At 36.3% G+C, this 17,562-nt stretch overlaps 2 protein-coding genes and 1 pseudogene across 2 annotated transcripts; all 3 read right to left on the bottom strand.

Annotated features, from left to right (window-relative positions):
* Positions 1-1,785: 1,785 nt before the first annotated feature.
* Positions 1,786-5,016, bottom strand: LOC113726915 (probable purine permease 11). Its single transcript, XM_027250834.2, has 2 exons — positions 4,726-5,016; positions 1,786-3,092 (listed from the first exon to the last, which is right to left on the bottom strand). The coding sequence occupies exons 1-2, from the start codon at positions 4,730-4,732 to the stop codon at positions 2,002-2,004; spliced, it is 1,098 nt and encodes a 365-aa protein (XP_027106635.2). The 5' UTR covers positions 4,733-5,016; the 3' UTR covers positions 1,786-2,001.
* Positions 5,017-6,506: 1,490 nt separating this feature from the next.
* On the bottom strand, positions 6,507-11,552 carry LOC113726914 (ras-related protein RABH1b). The gene is made up of 6 exons (XM_027250831.2): positions 11,078-11,552; positions 9,203-9,273; positions 8,556-8,644; positions 8,144-8,255; positions 7,114-7,204; positions 6,507-6,944 (listed from the first exon to the last, which is right to left on the bottom strand). Exons 1-6 carry the CDS (start codon positions 11,192-11,194, stop codon positions 6,798-6,800), a joined length of 627 nt encoding a protein of 208 aa, XP_027106632.2. The 5' UTR covers positions 11,195-11,552; the 3' UTR covers positions 6,507-6,797.
* A 903-nt stretch (positions 11,553-12,455) lies between these two features.
* LOC113724098 (cytochrome P450 94A1-like) lies at positions 12,456-14,553 on the bottom strand (annotated as a pseudogene).
* Between the last annotated feature and the right edge of the window lie 3,009 nt (positions 14,554-17,562).

The raw sequence follows: 17,562 nt of genomic DNA, 5'->3' as shown, positions 1-17,562 counted from the left end.
ATCACTACAAATGACAACAACAATATGGGCATTATTCTGTCTCGGAGGAATGTGTTAGTAATAATTTCATGCACCAACCAAGCGATGACTCAGAGGGGGGGGGGGGGGGGGGCGTGGTGGAGGTTAAACATTCCTGCGGTTTAAGAATCTTTCATTATTCCTGGTTTAGCTGCACAAACATTACAAGCCAAATAATCCTACTCAAACCTCTAAATTCAATGCCTTGAGTGTAAGCTCTTCTTTACCACAATTCATGTTTAAGTAGTTGATGGATCGAGGCGACAAAAGTTTCAAGCACCATCAAATTGCCAACGTTCGTGCACATTGTCATTTTCCTTCTTACCAAACTAGTTCTAGAGCACCTTTTTCTTCTTTCTCACCTTTTCATCTCTGGATTTTTGGGTGGTGTGAACCTGACTGTTCCTCTCCACCTAGAAAAAGGAGGTTGGCAAACCCAAAGTAGTACCCATAACTGCATGATTTTATTGCGGTTTTCCTGCAAAGTGCATCCATGATTTTGTCGTTGCAACCAACCAGAAAAGAGTCGGACAAGCTGTAGTTTTCGATGTGGGTTTTCCAAGTTGTCAAATGCTCCTCCATATCAAATCCCTCAACAACAGGCAGAAAGAAGCCCTGGATGCTGACCTTCCAACTCTTTTACCTCCCAAACATGTCTCTCTAATTCTAGAAACTTATGAAGGCCAAAGCAACACCTGACACTACCCCTTGGATTGCAAAATCAGCAGCAACAGTTCATAATGAACTAATATGAGAGCAGGGCTTTCTCTGGCAGTTGAAATGTAGAATGATAAAGTCAAAGGGTGTAGAAAAACACACTCAATTTAATGCATGTAAACTAGCCCTATACTTAAAAAAAAGTACTAACTACTTTCTGCTCGAATTCATTCACTTTTTTTTGAGGTGTATATAATCACGTACACATAAATTACTTGTTAACAGTAATTGTTTGCGCAGACCATCAAGAATTGTCAGTTTATTATCATACACTACTAATTACCCCTAATGCATGCAACACCGGAAACCTGAACTGAGGTTTTCAACTTTCAGAAATGAGGACAGCATGCCTAACCACACAGATCAATTTGACTGTGTCGAGCTTCAACAACTCTGTCCAGCAGATTGTAGCAAAATGGCTTGGCACTAGACATTCCACCATTTCCAAACATCCCTCTTTCTGCAACCCGTGCTGTACTTAAGCAACAAACTACAGATTGCGCCATCCAATTCCTATCACTAAAGGGCATCACCAAGTACAAAATTCCAACTTGTTTGCTGCTATCTTAGGTAGCAAAACCCAACTATCCAAGAGCAGTTGTATACAAGTCTCAGATTTTTTCCGTAGGCTCTTACTGCCCGCACAAAATATCATTCAGAAACTTCAGTCTAATTTCCTTCTTCCATTACAGCCCCGTAAGACTATCAAAACTGATCCTAGCCTCCGCTACAACTTGCGTCATTTCAACTCCATTACATCATTAAGTACATAGCTTCTCTCAGCCTCCTCCACCATGAATCAAATTCAAATGCATGCTTTCAGATAAAACCTTTTAAACCTCAACTCCAGGCACCCGCTAACTTGCAGCCAGCAAATAATATCTCTTTCTCCTTCCGTCTCATCTCACAGAAATTTAACAGCATTTTGACTGAAATATAGCATGTTTGTGAGCTAGCTAAATGCTCCTAACAAGTTAAATCCCCCACTTAGATAGATGATTTTTCCTGGAAATTGCAAGTCTGCAGAAAGAACGTTCTTCCTCAAACAGATTCTGAAAAAACTTTTAACTCTAATCCAATTGAATTGCGTAACGTGTCAATCAGTTACCAAGTGATACGAAAAAAAAATCCACTCAGCTAAGGTAAAGTTTAGAAAGCAAAATTATAACCTACAACGCTAAGAAAACGTCTCAGGCATAAGATGAACCCTTTCTAAACAAAAATTCCAGGCGATCTTCACAACCCCATCCCACCCGTTCCAAATTATCAGCACAACGAGTCATTAGTAGTCCTTTCAGCATTGGTGTGGGTCTTCCTCGTCTTAATGTCATCAATGTAATTCTGATAAATATAAGAGGCAAAACCCCAAAGTGCCATAAGCATGGCTATTATCTTAACACCGTTCATCTTGTCATGGAAGACTATGAGTGCAGCAATAGGAGTGATTGCCAAAGAAAGAGTACTGATAACATTAGAGAACAAAGATGACACCAAAAATATCAGACCTATCACACCAACAGCACAAATTTGCCAACAAATTGCTGTCCATACCAAAGTCATAACATAGGAAAGTTTTCCTGTGCTGAAAGTGTTCATTTCGCCTTGCAATGTTGACCAATCCCCACTAGCAAAAAGACCAATAGTGGAGATGCAAGTGGCCACCACAGATGTATAAATCTGCATTTCAAGCACCACAGAAAAAGTTTCCTTCTTTAGGACTTTCTGGAACGATAGTTGCATAAGAGAAAGTAAGAGTGAATACAGAACAGATGCTGCCAGTGTAGCTAAGAATCCAATGAGATATTTCCCTTTTGAGACTCCTGAAGGTTCAGTAGAGTCACCATTAGCAGCAAGGAGAGAAGCAGATAACGTGAGGACAATCACAGAATTAAGAATCATAATGGTGAATTTTTGGCGATTGATAAACAAAGAGAATACAGCATTGAAAGCCAGCTGCAAAGCACAAATAAGGGAATAAGTAGAGGCAGAGAGGTACAAAAGTCCAACTGAGTAGAGCATATTATCCCCAGCTGTCATTGCCCCCAGGACAAAGTAGATCAAACAAACTCTAATAAGAGAAGGATTGGCTGAATCCGAAGGTGTCCACGAGGAGCCAATGAATATGTAAGGGATAAAAAGAATCGGGAAACCAGCTGTTTGGAGGAGTGTGGCCAGCCATGTACTATTTCCACCCTTGTCATAATAAAATCTTCCCAGAAGGACAGATGCAGCTTGACCAACGAGAAGAAACACTATGTTAAGGGCAACCAAAAGCCACCACTGCCAGCGCTTGAGTCGGAAAAATGGCAGCGTATCAATCAAAGTACTGTCCTTTATCAATATTGGTTCCTCATTGACTGTGAACAACAACATGCCAAAACATTTTAATATCAGATTTTGCCATCAACATTTAAATAAAACCATTGCTATTAAATAACTAAGGGGGAAAAATGCAGGTAACGTGACCAATCTCCAGTGAACCATTGTGAAATTGTAGCTATATCAAGCATTCAAGCTACTGCTAATTTTATTTTACAGTGAATTCCTTCATCAGGATAAATTGAATGTACACAATTTCTTAAAGCATTTGGGGTCTCTTCCTTTGCCAATTTCAATGTTGCACAACAGATGAGAAAATGACACAAAACAAAGGCAAAGTTTTAGATGAAAAGTGGAAACTGATCCAGATGAGGAAAAACAGGAGAAAAAAGTGCTTATAAACCCGAAATATTCATCCCCTCGAAGAGGTGGCAACAAGTTCTGCTAGTTGCAAAACTGAGAGTATGTAACAATTGGAAACGAATTCAGATATTTACTTGCCAATCTTGTTTATTTATTTACACTCTTGTAATTCTCTGCCTTTTCCACATGTTTTCAGCGGCTACAGAAGATGAACTTCTTCAATTTCTTATTCTTTGTCCTATTTAAGTAAATTGAGAGGACATCCACGTCTGTGAATATGGAATAATACTCTAAACCTGCTGAATCAACCTGACTAGCCTATTTATACTTTTAGCTTGCTCCCTTTAATAAAGTGACTTCATCATTTGCTAGGATAATACACTTTGTTGAAAAAGTAGAGTACCCTCATACCCTCATAACCTATATTAGAGTTCATCCACAAGTTAGCTAACAAATCTGCTATACATCCAAGAGCCAATATGCACCAATACTTTTTGTCCCCTACCAGTAATCTTGATAAACAATATATTGCACATGATCAACTCAACAACAAAAGTGGCCCATAATAATCTTGCAAATTTCCCAATGAATCTTAAACAAAAGGCCAGAACGGAACTCCTGTCAAGTAAAAGGTAGTTCCCAGACACCTATAAAATTCTTTCTGCCAGCAGCCAACTTATCTTTCCTTCATATTTTTTGCTTGGATAGACTCTTTCAGCTAACAGCTCAGCAATTAGCCATGTATTCATGCAGAAACTCCAAATTAGTGTTTTAAGTGTGTGAAGAATCACGCAAGCTCATTCAATTTATTGATTTCTCCATTATTTGCAAAAGTAATCCTCACGAACTCATCCAATTTCAACAACAAAAAATTTATCAACCAGTAAGATTTGTTGAGGCACAAGACCCTCGTTATATTCCATCAAAATCAATACTTTTTCTTTATCCTGACAAATTTCCCATCAAGATCAATACTTTATCCTGACAAATTTCATGGAAGAAAACAAAACCAATGTAAAACACAAGAAAAATCAAGATTGCAACATCGTACCAGAACACATACAAAATTAAAAAAGAGAATTTTTGGTGTCCATAGCATGTAAAGAAGGAGGATCATATGTTCAATCTAAAGCTATCCCACTGATGAGCGGATACAACGCCGCCTACTAATTAAACGTCTTCGTTCGAACAAGCCCATTGTCATCCATCCCCTTTCCCGCTGTTTTTACCAAAAAAAAAAAAACAAAAGAAAGAAATGCAAAGTAGGAACACAATTAAAGGAGCATGTATGACAGAGAAGAGAGGGACCTGGCATGGTGGCAAGGAAATTCACATACAAACTTGAGAGTGAAATACCAGGAAAGGCGCCGAAATCTCCAGAGGGAGAAAAAAAAAATTTAAGCCGCCACAAGCGAGCGAGATGCAAGTATGCAAGTGTGTAGGTCTGACGAATACGCTCAGAGATTTTAGGAGAAGACGGGGTGACGAATAACCGATAGTGTCGTCTCCCACACGTGGTTTTGTTTCTATCGCTAATCTCGTTCGCACGAGCCGAAATTACTACAGTGCTCTTGCAATAAAACCAGGGCTCGCAATTAAGGGACTGCTCCCGGGGACCCCCAAGTCCCAACAGGTTAATGGTTTGACTGAAATTTCCTGAATGAGTGATGGCAATCACTCTACCTGACAAAAGTGTCAAAATCGTTCCGGCTTTTCATCCCTCCTGGTGCTTAGAATCGTATGATGGAGAGTGCGAATCAATTTTGGAACTACCAATATCCATCTTGATTAGAATCGACAGCCTGCAATTTTTATTTTATACTGTCCAATTTTGATAGGGCTAATTTTTTTTCACACATTTTAATAAAAGTAGTTAACTTTGTTAAAAAAATAAATTTAAATTATTATTATTTTTAAAATACTTTTACATTAAATAAAGTTATCTTTTCATATACTTCCTCCGTCCCGTTTTGTTAGTCTTGGTTTTTTTTTTCACACAAATTAAGAAAGTGTAATTAATTTGGTTGGAAACATAAATTTAGATTAATAATTTCCTAAAATACCCTTATGCTAATCACGAAGAGTGCCAATTAATATCAATTACAACTAATGGATTAGTATTGGAAAAACTCAATGTATTCAATGTAGTGGGTTAGTATTTAATAACAATGTATTAATAACAAGATATTTAATAAGGGTATTTTAGATAATTTGAAAAATTATTACATTTCTTAATGGGAAAGTGGACTACAATTTGAGACAGACGAAAAAGGAAAACAAGACTATCAAAGTGGGACGGAGGAAGTATCAATATGTTTTGAAGAATCTAAATGCATTAAATAGGGTATGTTATATTTAATACTAACAATTTATATTAAATAAAATAATTTATAATAATAATAATTTACATTAAATAAAAGATATTTTAGAGAAATTAAAAAACTACTACATTCTTCAATTGAAAAGTGAACTACAATTTGAAATAAATAAATAAAAAAAAACAGGACTATCCAATTGGGATGAATGTAGCACTAAATTGCTTTGCACATTCTACTGGATGATACTCGCTTACAGTTAATTATATATGCAATACTGCAGTATTTGCAAATCAGAAAAATGGCACTCAATTTCATTTATGATTTAGTAAGCTTACTCAAAGTTTATCCTGTCAAGTTTAATTAAAATGCATTGAGCAGTCAAAAGCCTGAAATCGTTAGATCAATAGCTGTAAGTTTACACACCGTTACCATGCGAGCATGCAACGAAACCTCACCGATTGGATTGCACAAGCAAACATGCAATAGAACTTCCCGCACCGGATTCTCATAATCTTTAAGTCAGCAATATCGAGCAGGAAATATTCACAATTCCGCCCACAGGATTGACTAGATATCTCTAAGGAGATTAGGAGAGTAGGAGGTAGGTGCCGTGAAACCACCATTCTCCCCCAATATGTGGACTCCCAAAATGTGGACGAATGAAGAAGAACAAGAAAAGTTGGATCCTGCTGGTGTACTCCTCTAACAGCGTGTGCCCAATACTAAATCTTTTGACATAATCTCAACAAGAAATCAAATTACAAAGTTCCCTTAAAATGAAAACCCATACCTATTCAAAACCAAAATTTGGCAGCAACGGGCCAAAATCTGAATACAAGTCTACAAATCGACATTAATCATACAGATGAAAAATTACAGATACTATAGACTAGTTAACTAGAACGACGAGTACCTGATGTTTGAGTTCAACTTCCCTGATGATCCACCACACAAAAAAAAAAACGTAAAATTCTCTGGAAGACATGGGAAAAATTTACAGACCTCACGGGTTCAAAGAAAATATAGAGGAAGATAAGTAGATGTTATCTTTAATCAATATCATCAACAGGCACACCCTCCGGACTGCTGTTGGGCCTGAGATGCATTTGTGTTGCTAGACTTGAGATTGACATCAACCATGTCTTCTTGCTTTGCAGAAGAAAGGGTCTCCATTCCAGGTAAGGCTGCAGCAATTTTTCTAAATAGCGCCTGCAAATCAAATGACATAAATAAATTTAACATTGACAAAATGCCCAAAAGTACACTAGATCAGCTTTCATCCTAAGAAGCCATTGAGAAAAGAAAAAAAAAAAAAGAAGAAGGAAGTACAAAAGCAGTCCACTCTTTGACACAAGCCATAGATCATTTCTGCACTTACCTTTATATTGAAACCAGCCTTGGCACTGGTTTCAATAAACATAACATTGAGGTCCCGAGCTTTGGCTTCTCCTTCCTCTATTGAAACTTGCCTGATACATACACAAAAACAGGACAAGGCATGAGAAGAGGGAAAGGTTAAAACAAAATTCTAAAAGAACATTCTACAATATTAGGTTTCATAGTGTTTAGAAATATAACAATTTAACACAAGTACTGTGGAAGTTGGAAGCTTGTTGAGTCATTAATATGTAACTGTGATTCTACTGAAAAGCAACACCATGCTTCCTTTTTGGAGGATTCCTATAAGATACATAAGCACAGATCTATCACACTATTCTTACACCCATAACCATAATATCATTCATCCCTCTCTTGTTTTTGGCAATATCATCACTTGCTATCACTATCAAACTTAAGTTGGAATCAAAGTTTCCGCTCTCTCAAACATTTCATAGCTAGACACAAACTTCACAACAATCAATCATCACTCATCATATTACTTAATCCATTGCCTGAGATCCGAATCAGAAGAAGCGAGAATGCAAGAATGTTTTAGTTCCCTGCAACCGATTGAATAAATAAAGATTGCGCTCATCAGACACAACTCTTGGTGTCAAGTGAAGCTGCTCCTTGTATCATTCTTGTAACAGAATGACAGATGGTTCAATTAATAGCTTATCCATGGCCAAGTGTTTGGTACAAATTACATGAGATAATGCAAAACTGAGCTCTCATTTTTACATGTCTGATGACTGCTTAGCAATCAGACCATGGTAATGAACTCTTCAAATCCTAAATGCAGCAATTGTAAGTGAGATACACCACAATGGGACTAAATTAATTCACCATGCTTATGCCAGAAACCACTTAAAATTTGCTCATTCTAGTGGGAAGGTCAAGCCGCTCCAAATTAAACTTCCATGGCAGATTCTAAAAAAAATTCCACAATTGGACCATTGTTTTGTCCATAACTCAAGAGAGAGAGAGAGAGAGGGGGGATAAGTGTAAAATTTTGAAATGATACTTACCTCTTATCCACAAGGTCAGTTTTATTACCAACAAGGACAATGATGACATCGCTGCCTCTCTCAGTGCGAACCTCCTCAATCCACTTTGAAGTGTTCAGGAAGGACTGTCTGCCTAAACCCCCAAAACAGCCAAAACAGCCAAAACAGTTAGATAACATGACACAATGCAACAACAGTATACATATCTGCCAAAAACAATTTGACATAGGCGGTTTGGATTAAAAGTAAAGTGAATGAATAACCCATGTGCTTGGTAAAATTATTTTCCCATAATATTTGATTTGACATCAGGCAACCAATAAAGAAAAAGCAGCTCCAAATCTCTATAATCAACCCTTCTGTGCTAAAATCTAACACACAGCAATGTATTAAGCTCAGACAGCTAAAAAGTAAAACAAAAGAAAAGGCATACTTGCAACATCAAACACAATCACAGCAACTGAAGAGTCCCTAATATAGCTTGGAATGAGACTCCTAAATCTCTCTTGTCCAGCAGTATCCCTACACAAACATACAAGAAGAGATAACCCTTCAATTAGCAATTCAGTAAATGTTGGGGAAATAAAAAAAGTCATTCCACTAGTCTTACTTTCAAACAGCACATAGCTCAAGATGAATTTCTCTAACCTTAAGCAAGTGAGTTTCAAATTGTATTTAATTACTATGCAGTATAACATTAAAATTACAACTATGCAACAATTCCCCCCCCCCCCCAAAACACACGCACACACACACACACAAGCTTGCACCAAAATTGCTGACCCTTTTTGAGTTGACAATGAAATTTTTCCAATATCCTTAGCACAATCCAGAAATTGCAGACAACCACACTACGCACCAACCAAAATTTGACATGCAAATCATGAAAATTAGTATGAAACTAAGATGAAAAGTGTTATCTCAAAGCTTCACCACCCTTCCTTAGTACGTGAACAATTATTACCAGGAATTTATTACATTAGCAGAGCAAGAATGACAAAGCAACAGAACCATACTAATTTCATACAATTGCACACATGTGCAGGGTTTTTCCCCCTTCTCTCAGTTAAAACCACTTACCAGAGCTGCAGTCGAACAGTTCGATCTTCAAGATACATTGTCTTAGACAGAAAATCAATGCCAATTGTAGCCTGAATAGATATTTAAGATACAAATAAGAACCCATTTTAGAAATTTCAGGTTTGGAGGAAAAAATGTGAAACAGAATGAAGACTTCTATTTTAAGCAGAAATAACAGACTTCAGATTGTGATTAAAAAGGCATTTCTATAACTTCTTCATGAGCTCAATACAACGGCAACCAAAAAATGCTTTCAAAAGAAAACTTGCGAGTAGGTAAATATGAAAATAACAAAGCAATAAAAGTATTGAATATCTAAAAGTTACTGTCTCCACAACTTAGTTCAAGGTAAGGGAACACTTTCTGAAGGGCTACACGGATACAACGAAAACAAAGCAAAAGATAAAGAGGAAGGTTCACAAGAATAAACTATACCAAAGTTATTTTAGAAAGTCCTACAACCGTAGGAGGTTATTTCCTGCCCACAAACGGGGGGCCTGGGGTGAGAGCTCAAACTACGCCACTGCAGAGAATGTCTCTGCCCTTAGTGTGCAATTAGGCGGTCTGTGGACTTTTGTTGCTCTTTTCTTTTATCTACTCAACCTACGAAACATTGAGTTGCTATACTATTTTTTAAGAGTTTAAGTGATGGAACTTGCTATGACATGCAAATACAAGCCACCAAAATTTACAATCTCAAGTAGCCAATACTTGTTGAGAGTCTATCTTGATAAAGGTGTACACAAATTAGAATTCTGTATTTTGGATGTAAATGCTTTTCAATTCATACTTGGTCCAACATTCCTAGCTTCACGTAAAATTCTTGGCAACAAAAGGTATGCCGTGGCTTCAGATGTTAGGTGATCTCCTAATTCCTAGCTTTACATCAACTTACATCAGAAAAGCACAAAAATGCTTTTACCACCCCATGTGTTTGAAAAAAAGGAGCAAAATAAAAATGATAAGAAATGAATGAAACCTATAAACAAGGTTGACAGCACCAGTCAGAATGTGCAGTCCAAATATTGTGCAGCAAGAAAATGGCACCACAAAACAGAAGGGCAAAAAGGAACCAGGGAAGCACTGCCGAAACTAGTAATGAAGAGTCTAATAAGAACAAAGGTTATCACAACATGCAGATGATGAATAAAAAGAAAATCAACTGCAATAATAAGAAGACAATGCATGGTGTTCACAAATTGGTACAAGCCTGACTCCATGCAGTCTCACAATAGACACACAGCCGAAAACTGAAATGTTTGACACAAGCAGGCAAAGAATGGATATGTTGTATCTATGTCAAAAACTATTCCATAGCAGCCCCAAACCTGATAAAGTAAAGTCAGCATAAATAATTAATCTAATACAACCAGTGTAACTGCAATTGTGCAAATCTTCAATTCAAGCATAACTGCTCAAGTGCTTGTTAGACTATCTCATCAGGCCTCCTCAAAAAAATCCAGAGAGTGTAACAGAGTGCCAAATCATATCGTAGTAATGATTGTTGCCATTGAAATCCTGAATCACACATCTAACAGCTTTGAAGACTAAGAAAGTACGACCAAAATTATGATATACTTCAAGACCATTTCTACCTACAAGATTATCGAAATTCCAGTAGACTTGGCAATTCATGCATTATATTTTAGCAGTCGGATCCGATAAAGTTCTAATAATCTAACAAAAAAACATAAAATAACTAAACCAGATCACGTATAAAGCTAATAAAACACGAGATCATCACTTTAATCATCAATTCCTGAAGTAAAAGAAAACCTTAACCAAGACAAAATATAATGCACTGCTTAAATCAGATCCAAAGAAAAAATTGATATACATGATAAGTCAGGTATTTAGGGAGAAAATAATTAGTACCTGATAGGTGTTATCGAACTTATCGTACATGAATCGAGTGATAATACTGGTTTTGCCGACGGATTGATCCCCTAGGAAAACTAGCTTGTACTTAGCCAAAGCCGAAACCGGAGCCATCAGTCTGATCTATGAAATTAATTAACCGAATCGGAAGACAGAGAACGGATCAGACGAAAATTTTCCGACGACTGAAGTTTGAGATCTCGCCGGAAAATGATCGGAGAAATCTGGCGGGATTCTAAGCTATAGGTTGTAGTAGGGGTTTGATAATAGGGGGAGTCGGGAAGAGAGGAATTGGAGAAACTGGGGGAAAAAATGTACGGAGAAAGAAATCTTTCAATTTGGAAGCTTTTGGGCTAAACGGAAACAAATGGTAAGGTGTTCCACATGACTTGACGACCATTAACGTGCTGGATTTTTCCTTTCAATTTTCCTTTTTTTTTTTTCTAGCAAACTCGTTAATCAAATTAAAATTATTAACTAATATCAGGGGTTGATGTGTTTTCTAGGAAACTCCAAGATCTAATTTGTTATAATGAGTTTGTAAAATTTTAGAGTTTGTGTAACGAGCGTCCATATCCGTTAACACGTATATTTCAAATGTCATATTTTTAAAATTGTAAAATTAATTAAAAAATATATATATATACAAGAGATGATAAATAAGATTAGTCCATATCCGTTAACGTATATTTCAAATGTCATATTTTTAAAATTGTAAAATTAATTTAAAAAAATAAATAAATACAAAATATGATAAATAAGATTAAATAGAGAAAGTATATAAACGTATGAGAGGATAACTATTGTTAATATAAAAATATAAACGTATGAGAGGATAACGATTGTTAGTATGTTTATATTAGATGGTATGTTAGGTGAACGTAGAGATGTTAATAAATGTCTTGTGGACACCGAGCGAAAAAGCTCATTTATTAATAGTATAATTCTCATAATCAATGTGAGATGGGATTGATGAAATGGGGAGGGTAGGAGGCTTCTAAATTTTAAAATCTCAATCATAACCAGATTTCTTTTGTCACTTTATTTATTCATTATCTTATAAAAAAATCAAACATACCAAAACTGGTTAGTTTTACTAAATTCACATCTTGTAGTTTTGATGCAAAACTTTAGCTTAGAATTTCATTGCTTAACTTTCGATTTTATATTTAGGGAAATTTGTCAAATTGATCCCTAATATTTTCACAAAATTTTTTTTAATTCCTAGCATTTAAAAATCATCACTAACATATAAATTATGATCCATTTTTACCATAATACTTGTATTTGTTCATTTCTCCGACTGAAAATAGCACGCCTCTCGCGTTGGCATATTTTTAAAGACAAAACCAAAAGACACCAGCACTTTAAATCCTTACAAGAACACCGGCTCCACTCCTTTCTCTAGTGCCGGCACCACCTTAAATCGCCGTAGGACACTAGCAACCACCCTCTTCTTCTGCAGGAAAGCCATCTCCTTTCTAAGACAAATCCTTAGGTCAGCCTGAAATACAGGAGAGATGTACGAGTCCTTACCTACAAAGTTTCACTTTCCGCTCAGTCCATCCCTCTCCAACCACCTCTCTGGCCTGAATTCCGCCCAATTCGAACCCCACACCTCCTCTATTTGCAATTTTGCATAGGGATGATAAGTCACACTGGTGCCCTTCCTAACAACTGTCCCATCGGGCAATACATCATCCTCTGTTACTTCTTTAGTATCTGTAGGAACCAATGGGTAGAGTCTCGTGGTTTCGCAAAGTGAAGCATGCGTGTAAACCATATCCTTAACTTCATCGTATACTGGAGATTCAAACTTTTTTTTTTATTTCTTCTATGATTTTCTTCTGAACATTTGGGTTGCCAAAGACTAACCAGAAGAATCATGTTAATGCGGCAGAGGTTGTGTCTCGGCCTGCCAAGATAAAGCTAATAACAATGTTGGTGACGAATCTTCATTGGAGTGGCCTGAGCTTAAGAATCGTGACAAGAAATCAGCTGAATCAATTGATGATTTTTCTTCCACTTCTACCTTATTTTCTTTGATGATCTGCTTGGCAAATTCCCGAACTTGATCAACAGCTTCCTTAAGTTCCCTCTCTGATCCAACATTCAGAGCCCGTTTAACCTTCCAAATAAAGGGAACAGGGGAATTGAATCTTTCAGTACTGATTCGCGTAGCATCTTCAAAAGCAACAGCAAATTCGGCCTTCGGCAGCTAAGTTTGCAACTGAGTTTTGGAATTGCTGGTTGGTCTTTTAGGGGAAAAACGGGTTTTTTGTGATTGTAATTTTAGGAGGAGAGGTGAAAAGGGGTATTTTTACTTTCAACCGAGAATGAAGGATGTTTTTCAATTTTGTACTTAAAAATATGCTGCCGTGAGAGAGGCGTGCTATTTTCAGTCGGAGAAATGAGCAAATACGATCATTATGATCAAAATGGATAATAATTTATATGTTATGGATGATTTTGATTGATTTTAAATGTTGGGAACTAAAAAAGTTTTTTGCAAAAATATTAGGGACCAATTTGGGAAATTTTCCTTATATTTATGCATGTTCACTTTCTTACTTGTCACACAAAACCACAACATTGCTTAAAACTTGTTTCAACATTTATTTCTAAAAATGTAAATAGAAAATTAGTTGTAGTAAATAAGTCAAAATTTGATTTGGTGTATTTGTTAAAATGTGAGCTGTATCACTCGGAGACTTGAAGTGATACACTCTCAATATGATAAACGAGGCCATTAACACATCTAAAGTCTTGTCTTTATGGATTTATTGTTTGATCATATTATTTATCATTTTATAAACCATCAGAAAATTTTCTCTTCATAACTACAAATATAAAAGAAGTCGATAACTTGAAGACAATAATGCTTAGGTGACAACAAAGCACAACATAATTGATAAAACGTTTGACTCCTAATTGATAGGTTATGGAACCCAAGGGGGTGATAAAGTTGAAATCTTAAAACTGAAATTTGAATTCTAAAATTTGAAGTCTAAATTTATTAAATTATTAAGTACTAGATCTGATATATTTGAGTGTATATTACATTAAGTGATAAATGAATAACTTATTACTTATTTTTTTTGGAGTAAATTTTGCCTAAAAAATTTATTATTACTTAATTAATTTAGATGTTCAATTATTTGTTGTCAAACGTATATAAACATGTTAAGATCTGAATTTATTAATTTTAAGTGTTAGATTAAATTATCAAACAAGGACAAATCTTATAAAAATACTTTTTGGACAAATGATTGAGTGAAGCAATATCTATACAAGTACAAAACATACAAAGATACTAGGGGGGGAGTGCCCGCGCATCGCGCGGGTGTTTGGTGCCTGTGGGGAAGGAGGTTGTTTTGTGGAGTAAACAATAGTACATTACAAGAAGAAATAGCCATCAAATAATGAGAAGCAGTTACCATTGCAAACCACAAATAGTCCATAAAGTAATCCATAAAGTCAGAGAATGAGAACAGTAGTAATAGTCCATGAAGGAAAGATTGGAGTGCAAAAAGAGAGTAAATGCTGTAGTTCTGGCTCTATGGAGTCCCTTATTTAGTTATAGTAGTAGTAGTAGATGAGTATAGATACTTTAATAGGGCAGCCTTAAGTATTCAGTTCCGTTGCTTCTTGGTGGTTCCGTTCTCTTGTTGTGCAGGTGATGCATCACTGGTTCCTTCGCTAGACTTTGTGGAAGATGAGTTGTCCAAATTGGCTAGGCCAGCTCTTTTCCTCGTCTCCATTTCAAACAAAACTAATTTGGAATCGGCTCAAATGCTCAAATTTTGCTTTTTGAGTTCATTATAAGACAAATTTTATAACAATTGGCCATAGTGCCCATCTTGCCTTTTGTGGTAATAAAAGATATGAATAATCTAGACCTTTGTGTCTGTCTTATCATTCATGACCGTGAAACTTTATATTAATCTAGTGTTTGAGGCATACACAAATATGCGTGCAACTAACCAAAAATATATTTGTAAAACATTTTTTAGTACACTTGTTGAAATCATTTCTAAGATAATTGGCTCGATATTTTTACAACAGCTATGAAGAAAATTTGCCAAAATAAAATGTATAAACAAATAGTTATTTGGTATAATCCACAACCACAACTGGTAGTTGCTTATAAAAATTAAGATTTATTAAATAAATTAAAAAAATAAAACAACAACCACAACTGGTAGTTGCTTATAAAAATTAAGATTTATTAAATAAATTAAAAAAATAAAACAACAAGAAATACATTTTACTTGGTTGAAGGACATAATAGTACTTAGTAGTTATGGAAGTAGTTTAGAATGAATATAAAGCGATAAAATATTGTTTAGACCAAAAGTCCTCATTTCCTTTGTATATAGTATAGATAATTGGATTGGTCCTTAAACTTGTGTAAGTTATTTTTCTTTAATGGAAAATTTTCCTTCAACTATCAATCCCTCAAAAGGCAATGAAGTATTTACGAAGATATAGTTCATCCACAGTTATGCGTGACTTGATTCCTATCTGGATACATATGACACTTTCAAAAAAGGTTCAGCCAAAAGAAATTGAACATCCTCTTTAAGGGTATTATTGTGACGACCCCACCTCCCCCTAAGGCGTACCAAAGGGCTCAGCGGACCGCCTGCCCAGCTCTCGCCAGGACTCACTCACTATCTCAATCGAATCATATATACACAACCATGCGCCATAAATAATATTCACGATTCAAACTTATAATTTACATTGATAGGAATCAGGTACAAAGTCTTAATACACCAACTAGTACAAAACGTATACAATCCAAGTACAACATGTTTCGTTCGAGGAATAACGCGAGTACAAGACCAAAAAGTCAAAAGTCAAAACAAAAAGCTACACTAGTCTTTTACAAGTCTCTCGCGTCACCCGTACCCCTGTAAGGAAAACAAACTAACGGGGTGAGCCAAAGCTCAGTGAAGTTCCCAAGTATCAAATTGGTCAGCAACCAAGTTATAGCAAAATAAAAGTGAAATGGCGAGCAAACAAGTCAAATCAAGGAAATAGTACTTCAGCTAGTCAAGTAGTATTAGATGCACATTCACATATAAGGATACGGTATTCATGTTACGGCTCCATTCCAGCTTGGTCAAGTGGTAGTTGACACTCCATCAACTTTCAAGTAATTTCAAGTCCAAATAAACTCCGCTACACGCCAATTTCCGTCCACCAATCAACCCCCCTATTCCGGGCCCGCACGCCATACAAAACATGGGTGGTAATACTCGAGTATACCGTTAGTCGAGGAGATAACACTCCACTCGACATTACAAATGACCCAGGGTTTGTTATCTAATCGACCAGACCCTTGCCGGCTCGACTCGATTAACTAGCCACAGGGTTTCTGGAATTCCAGGCAAGATATAATTCAAGTACATGTACAACAAGTCAAGTATGATCAATAGCAAGAACAGGTCATATTAGGGCAAGTGCGATAAAGTACACCCTTGCCCTTTCATTCATTGTCATGTAATCACGCAAGTCAAGTAGGGAACACACACATCAAGTACAATCGGATATTTGGAAGCACTCATCACAATAGTGCTTCTAGTTTTCGCGTCGAGGTGGTACTCCGGGTTGGGAGTCCAAATCTGCGATAAAACTCAACTTGAGAACTTTGAAAATCAACTAAGATTCGAAACTTAAGCGTTTCGTTCAATTAAGAATCAAGAAATTGAAATTCACTTGAGAAGAGTCGTGAAATAGTTGCTCGCTCTTCAAACTGAAAAATTTGATAACATTTTTGCTTGAAAATGACTCTTGAGTCAAAAGTGCAAGTAAAACGATTTCATAGTGTTTCATATCGTTTTCCTAAGGGTACAAGTTCGGCCAAGTCCTAACATATAACCCTTGATAAACAAATGACAAAGGTCCTCGATAGTTCAAGGAATAATCACTTAACCTTCACTCAAGTCGCAAAGATAGTTTTCTAGACTTCGAGTAAAAATTCGGACAGCATGCCCTTTGTGTTTACCTAATTTCCAGCCATTTAGGCTTCATTATTTTTCTTCAACAACATCCCAACATCATACAATCAGCAATTTATGTCAAGAGCCGTTCCATAGGCTCACCATATCATAATAACAAGAATCGTATTAAGTACAAGTGCAGAAACGCAATTTAGTTCAAGACAGATTTGACGTACAAATGCGGTAATACCATACCCGAGGCTACGCTTATCGGATTAAAACTAAACCTACGCCGTTTCGAAGCTAAGACACAGAGCTGCAACATTCATGAAGGTCACGTAGTCCAGTTTCCAATGTAACTTAGTCAAATTCTCGAATTACTAAACCTGAAACCAATTCGTCGGTTGTTTAAACGCAGAACACTGTAATGAACCTAACTCAGTGTACACAAGTCCGAATTAGGTGTTCTTAGAGGCATTTTAAAGCTACTTCATAGCACCACAACTTTCATGTTTTGGTCCAGAGCTAAATCAA

Source organism: Coffea arabica, chromosome 2c, assembly GCF_036785885.1.
Source record: "Coffea arabica cultivar ET-39 chromosome 2c, Coffea Arabica ET-39 HiFi, whole genome shotgun sequence".
Lineage (NCBI taxonomy): Eukaryota > Viridiplantae > Streptophyta > Magnoliopsida > Gentianales > Rubiaceae > Coffea > Coffea arabica.
The sequence above is the reverse complement of the archived record's forward strand: the minus strand, read 5'-3'. Positions and strand labels throughout refer to the sequence as shown.